The sequence below is a fragment of the Amblyraja radiata genome, chromosome 25 (genome assembly GCF_010909765.2).
Source record: "Amblyraja radiata isolate CabotCenter1 chromosome 25, sAmbRad1.1.pri, whole genome shotgun sequence".
Taxonomy (NCBI): domain Eukaryota; kingdom Metazoa; phylum Chordata; class Chondrichthyes; order Rajiformes; family Rajidae; genus Amblyraja; species Amblyraja radiata.
Genome location: NC_045980.1, coordinates 32,740,108 through 32,754,128, shown reverse-complemented (window position 1 = coordinate 32,754,128; position 14,021 = coordinate 32,740,108). Strand labels below are relative to the sequence as shown.

The window sequence follows — 14,021 nt, the reverse complement described above, 5'->3', positions numbered from 1 at the left end:
TCCTCATCGACAGTGAACGCTCTATGATAATCAATATTTTTAAGGCAGAGATTCACAGATTCTTGGTTAGTACAGGTGTCAGAGGTTAGGGGGCGAAGGCAGGAGAATGGGGTTGAGGGGGCAAGATAGATCAGCCATGATTGAATGGCGGGGTAGAATTGATAGGCCAAATGGCCTCCATCTGCTCCTAGAACTGATGAAGCGTTCCACATTTCAATTTATTCTATTTGACCGGGCAGCGAAAAGATAGAATACCAAAAAGCGATAGGATTGATCAGGAAAAAAACTAAAACGGTTTGGTTGTTGCCTTTCCCTTCAGATATTTAGTTGCAAATGTTAACCGAGAAAGAGTTTTTATCGCAAGCCTTTTATTGTGACAGTCTGAATTATCTTCTGTTACGGCTTCTGCAGACACGTTTAATGAAGGAAGGACATTCTTGCTATTGAGGGAGTACAGCAAAGGTTCTCAAGGTTAATTCCCGGGATGGCAGGACTGTCATATGCTGAGAGAATGGAGCAGCTGGGCTTGTATACTCTGGAATTTAGAAGGATGAGAGGGAATCTTATTGAAACATATAAGATAATTAAGGGTTCTGACACGCTAGAGGCAGGAAACATGTTTCCGATTTTGGGGGAGTCCAGAACCAGGGGCCACAGTTTAAGAGTAAGGGGTAAGCCATTTAGATGAGGAAACATTTTTTCACACAGAGAATTGTGAGTCTGTGGAATTCTCTGCCTCAGGGCAGTGGAGGCCGTTCCTCTGGATACTTTCAAAAGAGAGAGCTTGATAGGGCTCTTAAAGATAGCGGAGTCAGGGGATATGAGGAGAAGGCAGGAATTGTGATTGTGGATAATCAGCCATGATCACATTGAATGGCGGTGCTGGCTCAAAAGGCCGAATGGCCTACTCCTGCACCTATTGTCTATAATAGAGTGAGAAATGGTCCTTAGAGAGTGAATATGTGGAAATTGATCATGGAGAGTGAGGAGATGGCTGCTCGGGGCCTCACTGTGGAGGAGACAAAATAACATCCAAAAATAACTGCAAAACTGAAAATGGAAGGGAAGGACTCGGAAAACTACATGGTTCTGATCAAACTGTTGAAACTACAGGTCCTGGGTACTGATGGTTCATCCCCGAATCCCGAGGAATTTTCCAAAATTCCCTTCTCCGGCCTTTTCCTGTTCCTAACTTGTTTATTCCTAATAAAGGCAAACATTTGCAAAATTGTAAAAGGGACACAAACTCTGTGGATGATAGAATTCTTTAAACTTCCATGATAATTTATCCCATATTGGATTTCACTGATCATATTTGCAGGCGAAAATAATAAATCACTTATCCATGCGATCAATTTTTTTTCTCTTCACAGAGAGTGCTGTTGTTTCGGAATATGGTGACGAAGGAGAAGGGGACATTGGGTTTGGTGGAGACGAGCTCTGCATCCCCCCATGTTATCCATGTTACCATCCGCAGATCCCGCATGCTTGAGGTAGCCTTGCCTTGGTGGATAGTCACGAGCCCAGAATGTTTTATTGTCATGTGTCCCAGGCAGAACAATCAAAAATTCTTAAGGGCCTGTCCCACTTGCATGCGATTGCATGCATTTGGCGCAACCAAACGTGGTCGCTTGAGGCGTATGGGCACCGTATGGCCGCGCGGGGCCGGTCCCACTTAGAAGCGAGGAGTTGTGCGGGGCTGGTCCCGACATCGCGCGGGGCTCCGAGAATCTGAGTGTCCGAAATCTTTGCGCGCCAACGGCCTGTTGGCACTCAGGCGCATTGTGGTCGTATGCAGCGTCTTGATGGCGTACGCCTAGTGTGTGGCTTTGCGTGATGACGTCACCGCCTGACGCCCAAATTCAGTCGGCCCGCCTCCTGCTCAGCTGATTGGTAAGTATGACGCAAATGACGTCATGCGCGAACTTAGCGCGAACTTAGCGCGAACTCCGCTTCCGTTTGGTCGCGCCAAACGCATGCAATCGCATGCAAGTGGGACAGGCCCTTTACTTGCAGCAGCACGACGGAAAACTCACGCAGTCACGGGGGCGGGGGGGGGACGTGCAAACTCCACGCAGACACCACCCGTAGTCAGGATCGAACCCGGGTCTCTGGCGCTGTGAGGCAGCAACTCTACCGCTGTGCTGCCCTGTGTCCTGTCAAACAATAACTACCTGATGGAAAGGACTTCAAGTAAAATTTACGATACAGCTATTTGACATTGTTTTTCTAGTAAGGAGGTGACAATGTCCACTTTGTGTTTGTAGGATGGATATGAACAATTGCGCAGATTGCCTGTTAACACGATGAAGGGGGTCATTCGAGTGAAATTTATGAATGATCTCGGAGTAGACGAGGCTGGCATTGATCAGGACGGTGTCTTCAAGGAATTTTTAGAAGAAATCATCAAGAAGGTCTTTGACCCAGCTCTCAATCTCTTCAAGGTAAAGTCACTGTTTGAATAAAAAGTCAAGCAAATGTCATTCACGGGAAACATAAGCGCCCCAGGATTTTGGGATGTACAAAATCTTCGCGTGCCATCTGAGTGACGCGCAAATGACACCCAAGTAGGACAGGCCCTTAACTCAGCAGATCAGGCAGCATCTCTGGAGAACATGGATACCCATGTTCTCCTGACCTGCTGAGCTATCCCAGCACTTTCTGCCCTTTTTGTACATACTAGCGCATTGCCTTCTTCACTGTATAATCCTTTTCTCTCTCAAAACTCATGTTCATATGTTATAGCAGCAGAATTAGGCCATTCGGCCCATCGGGTCTATCCTCCATTCATGGCTTTAAGAAGGAACTGCAAATGCTGGAAAATCGAAGGTACACAAAAATGCTGGAGAAACTCAGCGGGTGCAGCAGCATCTATGGAGCGAAGGAGATAGGTAATGTTTCAGGCCGAAACCCTTCTTGCCTATCTCCTTCGCTCCATAGATGCTGCTACACCCGCTGAGTTTCTCCAGCATTTTTGTGTACTTCCATTCGTGGATGATCTATCTTTCCCCAAACCTCATTCTCCTGCCTTCACCCCATAACCCCTGACATCATACTGATCATTTACAAATTATTCCCAGAGATGAAATGTCCTATTGTTATAATAAATATAAATGTAGTATATAATAATGTTAGATTCCATTCGACCTTGTGTTTAGTTTAGACTTGCTTTACTTCTTTCAGACAACCAGTGGAGATGAGCGACTGTACCCATCCCCCACCTCGTACATCCATGAAAATCATCTGCAGCTCTTTGAATTTGTCGGAAAGATGCTAGGAAAAGCCGTCTATGAGGTAAAAGCCGAGCTACCGAGCATTGCGTTCAAATAGTGTAGGAAGGAACTGCAGATTCTGGTTTACACTGAAGAGAGACACAAAATGCTGGAGTAACTCAGCGGGTCCGGCAGCATCACTGGAGAAAAAGGATCAGGCGACGTTTCGGGTCGAAACCCTTCTTCAGACGGGAAGTAGAGGTGGGGTTGGCGGGAATTAACTGGGCCGGAAACAGATGACCTCGGGAAGAGTGGAGCCCACAATGGCCCATTGTTGTCTGGGGAAGGTGTGATAACAAGAGGGATACAAGGATGCGACTAGTGGAATAGGTAGGGACTAGAGACGGAAATTAGCTACTGATTGGCTACAATCTCGTATATTTACATGCAAATGTTCATTAATATGCACTGTCCCTATAAACAAATTATATTATTACGACTCGGGTGGGGGAGAGGGGAGAGAGGAAAAAGAGAATACTTGAAATGAGAGAATTCAGTATTCACACCGCTGGGTTGTAGGCTGCCCGCGCGAAATACGAGATTCTGTTCCACCAATATGCGTGCGACCCAAAGCATCACCTACTCCTTTTCCCCAGAGATGCTGCCTGACCCACTGAGTTACTCCAGCATTTTGTGTCTCTCATGTTCAATAGGTTTGGTTGGACATTAATTATGTTGAAGAATTGATCTATATGGTGAAAATCTAAGATTGACATAGAATAAATGAGCAGCCTTGTCAGACTTAATGGCCCTTTCCTTGTCTCTGAAAATTCCCATGAATTTACATTCTCCCATTAGCTTTTAAACTTCTTTCATCTGCTGTAGTTGCTGCCAAATCCATCATCGCCATCGCTGGAATACAGATTGCTTTAATTATGCTAATGGTGGCGCAGCGGTAGAGTTGCTGCCTTACAGCGCCAGAGACCTAAGTTTGATCCTGACCTTCCATGCTGAGTGTACGGTGATGGTGCCTTGTCCCTGTGACCTGCGTGGGTTTTCTCCGGGCGCTCCGGTTTAGTCCCACACTCCAAACTCATCATAGTTCGCAGGTAGCACGGGATTACATGGTACCCATGGCGGGGGGGATCTCCCCCCGACCTGACCTGACACTCCAAAGACGTGCAGGTTTCTAGGTTAGTTGGCTTGGTATAAATGTAAATTGTCCCTAGTGTGTGTAGGATGGTGTCAACGTTCGGGGATCGCTGGTCGGCGCGGATATGGTGGGGTGAAGGGCCTGTTTCTGCGCTGTATCTGTTAGCTAAACTAAAAAGTATTTTAACATTTCCTTTCAACAGGGGATAGTGGTGGATGTTCCCTTTGCCTCCTTCTTCCTCAGTCAGGTGCTTGGACATCATCACAGTGCATTGTACAGCTCAATTGATGAACTTCCATCCCTGGACGCTGAGTTCTACAAAAACCTCACCTCCATAAAGGTAATTATGAGCTGATTTTAGTAGAAGGTTCGTTGGAACTCGAAAGCGGAAAAAAAGTAAGCAGAATTTAAGAAAAAACCGATGTAATTTGGATTTGCCTCATTCGACCACTCGTGCTGCATTACTGCAGCAAAGTGACTCACTTGACCAGCACTGATCCATGTGGGCACAAAGTGCTGGAGTAACTCAGCGGGCCAGGCAGCATCGCTGGAGAACATGAGTAGGTGATGTTTTCTAGTCGGGACCCTTCTTCAGACTGATGGTAGGGGAGGGGAAGGAAGCTGAGAGAGAGCAGAGGCAGTTCAAAGTGTGGCAGGTAATCGCAAATTGGAGGTACAGCACCTTATATTTCACTTGGGCAGCTTACAACCCAGTGATATGGATATTGACTTCTCTAACTTCAATTGACCCTTGCATCCCCTCTCTCTCCATCCCTCCCCGACTCAAGTCGTGCCAGCTTCAAAGTCGTCTTGTTGAGTTTCATTGTCTGTAACTCGTTTTCACCTAGCCGCCCACAGCTAACAATGTCCTGTTTCCTGGATCATCATTACTTGTCATCGTGACTATCTTTCATTCGTTTGTTCTATATGTCTCCACATCACCGTCTATATCTCTCGTTTCCCTTTCCCTGACTCTCAGTCTGAAGAAGGGTCTCGACCCGAAACGTCACCCATTCCTTCTCTCCAGAGCTGCTGCCTGTCCTGCTCAGTTACTCCAGCATTTTCGTACCTATCTTCGGTTTAAACCAGCATCTGCAGTTCCTTCCGAAGCGTGGCAGGTAATAGGTAGACACAGGCGAGGGTAACTCAGCAAGTCTCCAGCAGTTCCTCCAGCATTTTGTGTCTTTTTTTAAATTCGTCTTCAACGTAAAGTATCAATTGGAACAACCCGTAAGATCTGTGGGGCATTTCTCCACCTTGGAAGTGCTACCTAAATGCATTTAGTCCGAATGTAACCATTCACAACTGATAGATAGATCAACTGATCTTTGCACTGCCTGTTAAAACTGCACAATCACATTTACATTTATTAATTATGTAGCTAACTGGACTAAATTAGAAATTTGACTTGGGCGGCACGATGGCGCAGCGGTAGAGTTGCTGCCTTACAGCGCTAGAGACCCCGGTTTGATCCTGACCACGGGTGCTGTCTGTACGGAGTTTTCACGTTCTCCCCGTGGGTTTTCTCCGGGCGCTCTGGTTTCCTCCTGCACTCCAAAGACGTGTGGCTTTGTAGGTTAATTGGCTTCTTGGTATACGTGTAAAATTTCCCCCTAGTGTGTGTAGTATAGTGTTAGTGTGCGGGGTGGTCGGCACGGACCCGGTGGGCCGAAGGGCCTGTTTCCGCGCTGTATCTCTGAACTGAACTGAGCTTCCAACACCTCTAATTTCTTAGAAAGCAAGGAGTTCCGAGCCTTCTAAAGAATCTAGAATAAGTTAGCGTAGGATGCTATATCAAATGCCTGAATTTCAGCTCGATGTGCATGCAAGGACGATGAACTTATTACATATGTTTCATGTGCATCTTGGATGCGAAACAGGACTGTGGTCTATAATTGTAGTGATTGCATTTTGTCTTTGTCTACAGCGTTACGATGGTGACATTGGTGACCTTGGTTTGACATTATCTTATGATGAAGACGTTATGGGTCAGGTAATATCTATACACTATCGAGGACAACTAGGTTTAGGTTTATTGTCATGGGTACTGTGAAAAGCTTTCTTTTGCATGCTATCCAAACAGATCAGATAATACTATATACATAAATACTATCAAGTCAACCTTGAGTACAATAGATAGAACAAAAGGGAAGGTCCAGAATGCAGAGTACAGTTCCGGGCATTGTAGCGCACCAGTTGACTTTACACTTACAGACTTTAAAGATGCAGCATGTAAACAGCCCACCGTGTCCGTGCTGGCCAGCGATCACCCGTACACTAGCGCTATCCTACACGCTAGAGACAATGTCACTTTCACCAAAAGCCAATTAACCTTCAAACCCGTACATCTTTGGAGTGTGGGAGGAAACCGGAGAACCCGGAGAAAACCCACACGGCCACAGAGAGAACATACAAACTCCGCACAGACAGCACCCATGGTTAGGATCAAACTCGGGTCTCTGGCTCTGTAAGGCATCAGTTCTAGAGACAAAGTCCAATATTCACAATGGGGTAGATGTGAATGGGATAGTACCCCAGCTTATAGAAGTAACTGCATAAAGTGAGCAGAGACTTGTAAACTCTGGGGTATTTAATGTATGTGGCTTACATATTTACCAAAAGACAAATGGAGAACTCCATTAAGACTCAGACTCTCATCCAGTCCATAGTAGACCTGGTTTTGGGGCTAGCTTTGCGATGGCCGGAGCAATATGGTGCGAACATTCCATTTACAATGGTCGATGTCAAGGGTTCCCAACCTGGGGTAAATTTCGCCTACCCAGGGGGTAAATTTGTTGATTCTGGATTTGTACATATTTCTTCTCATTGACTGTGTTTGGTTCTGGTATACCGGTATCTGTTCATCATTAGTTGTTCATAAATAATTGATATAACATTGTTATGTGCTATTAAAGTTGCCTGGGGTAAACGGGACGAAAAAGGTAGGGAATCCCTGGTCTAAATCTTCTCGAATCATTTAGCCTCTGAATTTAATACTAGAAAAATCATTTTTTTTGAGTGAAACTAATGGATTTTAAAAGCAAATTGATATTAATTTATGCTTCAATTTAATGACTAGTTTCTCCTGTTTTGTTTAATCTGTGGCGTTGAAGCATTTAGTTTAAAGATACAGCGTGGAAACAGGCCTTTCGGCCCACTGAGTCCCTGCCGACCATCGATCACCCATGCACTAAGAATCAATTTACAGAAGCCAATTAACCTACAAACCTGCACATCTTTGGAGTGTGGGAGGACACCGAGCAGCCGGAGAAACAGCATGCGCACACAGGGAGAACCTGCAAACTCCATACAGACAGCACCCATAGTCGGGGTTGAAACCAGGTCTCTGCCGCCGTAAGGCGCGACCGTCGCACGCCAGTCACTTGCGGCCTGTCGCGTAAATGACGGCCAAGTGGGACAGGACCTTTAGTCCAGCAACATTGAGCAACTTCAAGAGGCTCTTAGCTGTCTTAATTTAGTTTAGTTTAGTTTAGAGATACAGCGCGGAAACAGGCCCTTCGACCCACCGAGTCCGCACCGACCAGCAGTCCCCGCATATTAACACTATCCTACACACACAAGGGACATTTTTTACATTTACCAAGCCAATTTACCTACATACCTGCACTTCTTTGGGGTGTGGGAGGAAACTGAAGATCTCGGGGAAAGCCCACGCAGGTGACAGGGAGAACGTACAAACTCCATACAGACAGCACCCGTAGTTGGGATCAAACCCGGGTCTCTGGCGCTGCAAGCGCTGTGAGGCAGCAACTCTACCGCTGGGCCAACGTGCGGCCCTAATAAAACTGATAAACTAATTAAGCAAATAAAATTAGTTGGTTTGCAACGCTTACAATTTGTTTTTCCCTTCAACAGCTTGTTTGCCATGAGCTGATACCAGGAGGAAAAACCATAGGGGTAACCAATGAAAATAAGTGAGTCTTCATTGAGCTACTTTTCCATTAGTAGGGTGTTGTTAACGTTACTTTTAAATGAAAATGTCTCTTCCTTTTACAAATGTTTCCGTAGTATTAGTTTAGTTTAGTTTAAAGACACAACGTGGAAACAAGCCCTTCGGTCCCCCGAGTCCACGTCGACCAGCGACCAACCGTAGCCTCGTTCAATGGAATCTTGCTTTTGCTTGCTACACACTAGGGGCAATTTGCAGAAATCAATTAACCTACAAACCCGCATGCCTTTGGAATGTGGGAGGAAACCATAGGTCCCGGAGAAAACCCACACGGTCACAGGGAGAACGGACAAACTCCGCACAGCCGTAGTTAGGATCGAACCTGGGACTCGGAATTGATCACTCGGGATTGATCTATACATTTTTTAAAGTAAGAGTTCGGGGCTCCTTTCACCTACTCTAATTAATAAGTCCCTGCTATGGTGTAGTTTCATAGTAAAGGTCACCACACTATATTTAAGGCTATCGGAATTGTATCCTTCCCATAGTGACAGTTTTTACAACATCTCAAGGGTTTAGCCTTCAATAGTCACTTCCTTTCCATCAGATTATGTTCTTCAGCAGCCAGGGTCACATTTGTGAGCTGTGTAGGAAGGAACTGCAGATGCTGGTTCTCACACAAAATGCTCCAGTAACTCAGCGGAACAAGCAGCATCTCTGGATAGAAGGAATGGGTGACATTTCAGGTCGAGTCCCTTCTTCAGACTGAGAGTCATAAGTAATAGGAGCAGAATTGGGCCATTCGGCCCATCATGTCTACTCCGCCATTCAATCATGGCTGATCTATCTCTCCCTCCTAATCCTGCCTTGTCAGGGGAGAGGGAGGCACATTGTGAGGTTATGTACACTCATCAAAGTTCTTCATAACCTTATTATTTATGCAACAAAAACAATCATGGAAGTCACAGTTGGTAAGTGGTGTGATCTCACATTGGGAGTCCAGGGAGGACAGGATTTGATCCCCATCCACAATCCAGTGAAAGAATCAAAGTGAACAGGAGATAGAAACACAGCTGAGGAAACACAATCTGCCACAGGCAATGATGGTCCAGGTTTATACTGCCATCATAGAGTCCATCCTCACCTTCTCCATCATGGTCTGGTTTGGCTCGGCCACCAAGCACGACATCCGGAGGCTGCAGCAAATCGTTCGATCAGCTGAGAAGGTTGTTGGCTGCAATATTTCCCCCCCCCATCGACAAACTGTACACTGCAAGGGCCAGGAAGCGAGCGGGTTAGATCATCTCGGACCCCTCTCACCCTGGCCACAAACTCTTTGAATCACTTCCCTCTGGAAGGCGACTCCGGACCGTCAAAGCTGCCACAGCCACAGACATAAAAACAGTTTTTATCCACGAGTAGTAGCTCTACTCAATAACCAAAAGTCTGTAGCCTCCTTTTGCTCTGGTATTTTATTTCATTCTTCACATGTTTAAATTCTAATGTTTTATTTTTAATTGTCGACTGTATATCGTGTTGTTACTTGTGAGCGGAGCACCAAGGCAAATTCATTGTATGTGTACATACTTGGCTACTAACATTTATTCAATTCAATTTAATTTTGAACTGTCGATACACAATTAATGCTAGGGGCTGTTTTATAGACTTAAAAAAAAGAAGAATATGTACTAAATAGTGTTTTAGAGGTACAGCATGGAAACTGGCCCTTCGGCCCACTGAGTCCTTGCAGACCAGGGATCACCCCAGACACTAGCACTGTTCAACACACCAGGGACAATGTACAATTTCACCGAAGCCAATTTTGGGAGTGTGGGAGAAAACCCAGGCAGGTCACGGGGAGAACGTGCAAACTCCGTACAGACAGCACCCGTAGTCAGGATCAAACCTGGGTCTCTGGTGCTGCGAGGCAGCTTGTATGAATATTTTCAACTTTTGTTTTTAGTTTCCTTCAATTGCAGCTTCCCTATTTGCCTGTGCTGCCTATCCTACTAGTATGTTTTGTGCTAATGCAATGTTTACAATCTGTTTTTCAGTGCAGAAGATGCACGTTTGGGGATTGTTGAGCTTGTTGTTCAAGGACTGAAATTGCTGCCTTTCCTCACCAGAATCAGTTACATCCACCTGATGGCCCACTTCCGCATGCACACTCAGGTTAAAGACCAGACGGTGGCTTTCATCCGCGGCTTCCGCTCCATCATTAACCCCGAGTGGCTCCGTATGTTTTCCACGCCTGAAGTGCAGCGCCTCATTGCAGGAGACAACGCCGAGATCGACTTGGACGACCTCAAGTAAGATCGCGAAGAAACTCTGCAAACAGTTCAGTCTTTTTTTTAATGTCACTGCCAGGAAGTGGGAATAAGGTCATGAGGAATAGGAGTGGAATTAGGCCATTCGGCCCATCAAGTCTCCTCCGCCATTCAATCATGGCTGGTCTCTCTCTCTCCTAACCCCATTCTCCTGCCTTCTCCCCATAACCTCTGACACCCGTGAATACTGGATCATAGTATTGTATGTGGGCAAGGTATTTTCGTAACTGGGACGAGAATATGGGCTCGATTCCTCTGCTTAACCTCCTCCTTGTTTAGGCCAGCACAGTGGCGTAGCAATAGAATTACTGCCTCACGGTGCCTGAGACCCGGGTCCGAAACTCACGTTCATCACTCGCTATCATTTTGTGGGATGAATATTTGTGTCAAAGTAAGAAAAATGCATTGAAGATCCAGTGTTCATCAACGGTAGAGCTGCTGCCTCACGGCGCCAGTGACCCAGATTCGATCCTGATTACGGGTGCTGCCTCTACGGAGTTTGTACATCCTCCCTGTCACCTGCGTGCGTTTTTTACTCCGGGTGCTCCGGCTTCCTCCCACATTCCAAAAACTTGTTGGCTAATTGGCTTCTGTAAATTGTCCCTAGTGTGTAGGATAAAACTAGTGTACGGGCGATCGCTGGTCGGCGAGAACTCAGTGGGCCAGAGGACCTGTTTCCACGCTGTGTCTCTAAAACAAACTAAAACAGTCTAAAATAGATTTCTCTCGAACAGAAAGCACACTGTGTATTGATCGTTGTCTTGTAGACAAAAGCACACTGTATTGATTGTTTCTCTCCTACATAGAGCACAGTGTATTGATCACCTCTCGTACAGAGCACACTGTGTATTCATCACTTCTCTCATAGACAAAGCACACTGTTGTGATCACCTCTCAGAGTAAGCGCAGTGTATCGATCACCTCTCTGGTGCTGAAAGCACACTATGTATTGATCCCTTCTCTTGTACACAAAGCACACACTGTATTCATCACCTCTCATAGACAAAGCACACTGGATCACTTCTCACAGAAAAAGCACATAGTGTACTGATCACCTCTGGTACTGAAAGCAGAATGGTGATTCAGTGGTGGCACGGTGGCCCATCGGTGGAGTTGCTGCCTTCCAGCGAATGCAGCGCTGGAGACCCGGGTTCAATCCCGACTACAAGGAGTTTGTACGTTCTCCCTGTGACCACATGGGTTTTCTCCGAGATCTTCAGTTTCCTCCCACACTCCAAAGACGCACAGGTATGCAGGTTAATTGGCTTGGTAAATGTAAAAATTGTCCCTAGTGGGTATAGGATAGTGTCAATGTGCGGGGATCGCTGGTCGGCGCGGGCCTGGTCGGCCGAAAGGGCTTGTTTCCTCGCTGTATCTGTAAACCAAACTAAACTTATCTCGTACAGAAAGCACACAGTGTAGTAATTACTTCTCTCATACACTAAGCAATGTATTGATCATTTCTCTCAGAGAAAGCACAGTATTGATCACTTCACTCATCAAAAAAGCATACTATGTACTGATCACTTCCCTGGTGTAAAAAACAGTGTATTGATCACTCCTCTTGTACAGAAAGCACACTGTATTCATCCCTTCTTCTCTCAGAGTAACCACACAATGTGTTTATTGATCACGCAGAAAGCACACGGTATATTACGGAGGCTTCCATGGCAGTCACCGAGTCATTGCCTGGCTCTGGGATATTTTAGCTCACGACTTCACAGCAGAAGAACGAGCCATGTTTCTTAAGGTCGGTGCATTTTTACTAATTTTAAGCACTTTTTCTATTAATTACTTTTATTTAGACAGGTTTTAACTCATCTTGTTCCACAATGCTCAATTTTCAGTGCTCAAATAAGGAAAATAACATGGAAGTCTACCTTGACGTTATAGAGGTGTATAAAATCATGGGAGGAATAGATCGGATAGACGCACAGAGTCTCTTGCCCAGAGTAGGGGAATCGAGGACCAGAGGACATAGGTTCAAGGTGAAGGGGAACAGGAATCTGAGGGGTAACTTTTTCAGACAAAGGGTGGTGGGTGTATGGAACGAGCTGCCAGATGAGGTAGTTGAGGCTGGGACTATCCCAACGTTTAAGAAACAGTTAGACAGGTACATGGATAGGACAGGTTTGGAAGGATATGGACCAAGCGCAGGAAGGTGGGACTAGATGAGAGAAAAAATGTTCACACAGAGAGTGGTGAATCTGTGGAATTCTCTGCCACAGAAAGTAGTTGAGGCCAGTTAATTGGCTATATTTAAGAGGGTTAGATGTGGCCCTTGTGGCTAGAGGGATCAGGGGGTATAGAGAGAAGGCAGGTACAGGATACTGAGTTGAATGATCAGCCATGATCATATTGAATTACGGTGCAGGCTCGAAGGGCCGAATGGCCTACTCCTGCACCTATTTTCTATGTTTCTAGTGTGGCTGGGGCAAGTTGGGCCGAAGGGCCTGTTTCCACACTGTATCACTCTATGACCTGGAATAAATATATATGGAAGAAGTACTTATTTCAAGTAACCCTTGCTTTCCCTCCCTCTCTCTCCATCCCGTCCCAGTTCTCCGACCAGTCTGACTGTCTACGACTACATTTTATCTGTTTGCTTTGTTGTTACCTTCTCCCAGCTAACAATCATCTATTCTACATTTTCCTTGATCTCAATAGACAATAGGTGCAGGAGTAGGCCATTCGGCCCCTCGAGCCAGCACCCCCATTCAATGTGATCATGGCTGATCATCCCCAATCAGTACCCCGTTCCTGACTTCTCCCCATATCCCCTGACTCCGCTATTTTTAAGAGCCCTATCTAGCTCTCTCTAGAAAGCATCCAGAGAACCTGCCTCCACCGCCCTCTCAGGCAGAGAATTCCACAGACTCACAACTCTCTATGTGAAAAAGTATTTCCTCATCTCCGTTCTAAATGACTTTCCCCTTATTCTTAAACTGTGTAGAATTATTTAAGAATAAGTGGTAGGTCATTTAGGACTGCGATGGAGAAACCTTTTCACCCAGAGTCGTGAATCTGTGGAATTCTCTGCCACAGAAGGCAGTAGAGGCCAATTCATTGGATGTATTCAAGAGAGAGTTGGATATACTGTAGCTCTTAGGGCTAACAGACCCAAGGGATATGGGGAGAAAGCAGGAACGGGGTACTGATTGTGGATGATCAGCCATGATCACATTGAATGGCGGTGCTGGTTCGAGGGGCTGAATGGCCTATTTTCTATGTTTCTCACACTCCACTTCCTCCATCCTGGTGTTTTACCAGTTCCACAGTTTAACACATTGTTTCTCTTGAGATCATACCTTCCCTAGCCAACAGGCACCCCCCTACCTGAGGTCATTTGTGGCTGGCCCTGATCTTTTCTCGCCTCCAGCTCTTTCACCTCTCCCCAACCCCTACTTTCAGTCTGAAGA

General features: G+C 45.9%; 1 protein-coding gene across 1 annotated transcript in view; it reads left to right on the top strand.

Annotated features, from left to right (window-relative positions):
- ube3b (ubiquitin protein ligase E3B) overlaps positions 1-14,021 on the top strand; it is a 52,318-nt gene that overhangs the window by 34,808 nt on the left and 3,489 nt on the right. Inside the window, exons 19-26 of the mRNA XM_033043783.1 lie at positions 1,374-1,493; positions 2,268-2,444; positions 3,184-3,294; positions 4,568-4,705; positions 6,293-6,358; positions 8,242-8,300; positions 10,402-10,584; positions 12,241-12,352. Coding sequence (XP_032899674.1) covers positions 1,374-1,493; positions 2,268-2,444; positions 3,184-3,294; positions 4,568-4,705; positions 6,293-6,358; positions 8,242-8,300; positions 10,402-10,584; positions 12,241-12,352 — 966 coding nt within the window. The remainder of the gene's footprint in view (positions 1-1,373; positions 1,494-2,267; positions 2,445-3,183; positions 3,295-4,567; positions 4,706-6,292; positions 6,359-8,241; positions 8,301-10,401; positions 10,585-12,240; positions 12,353-14,021) is intronic.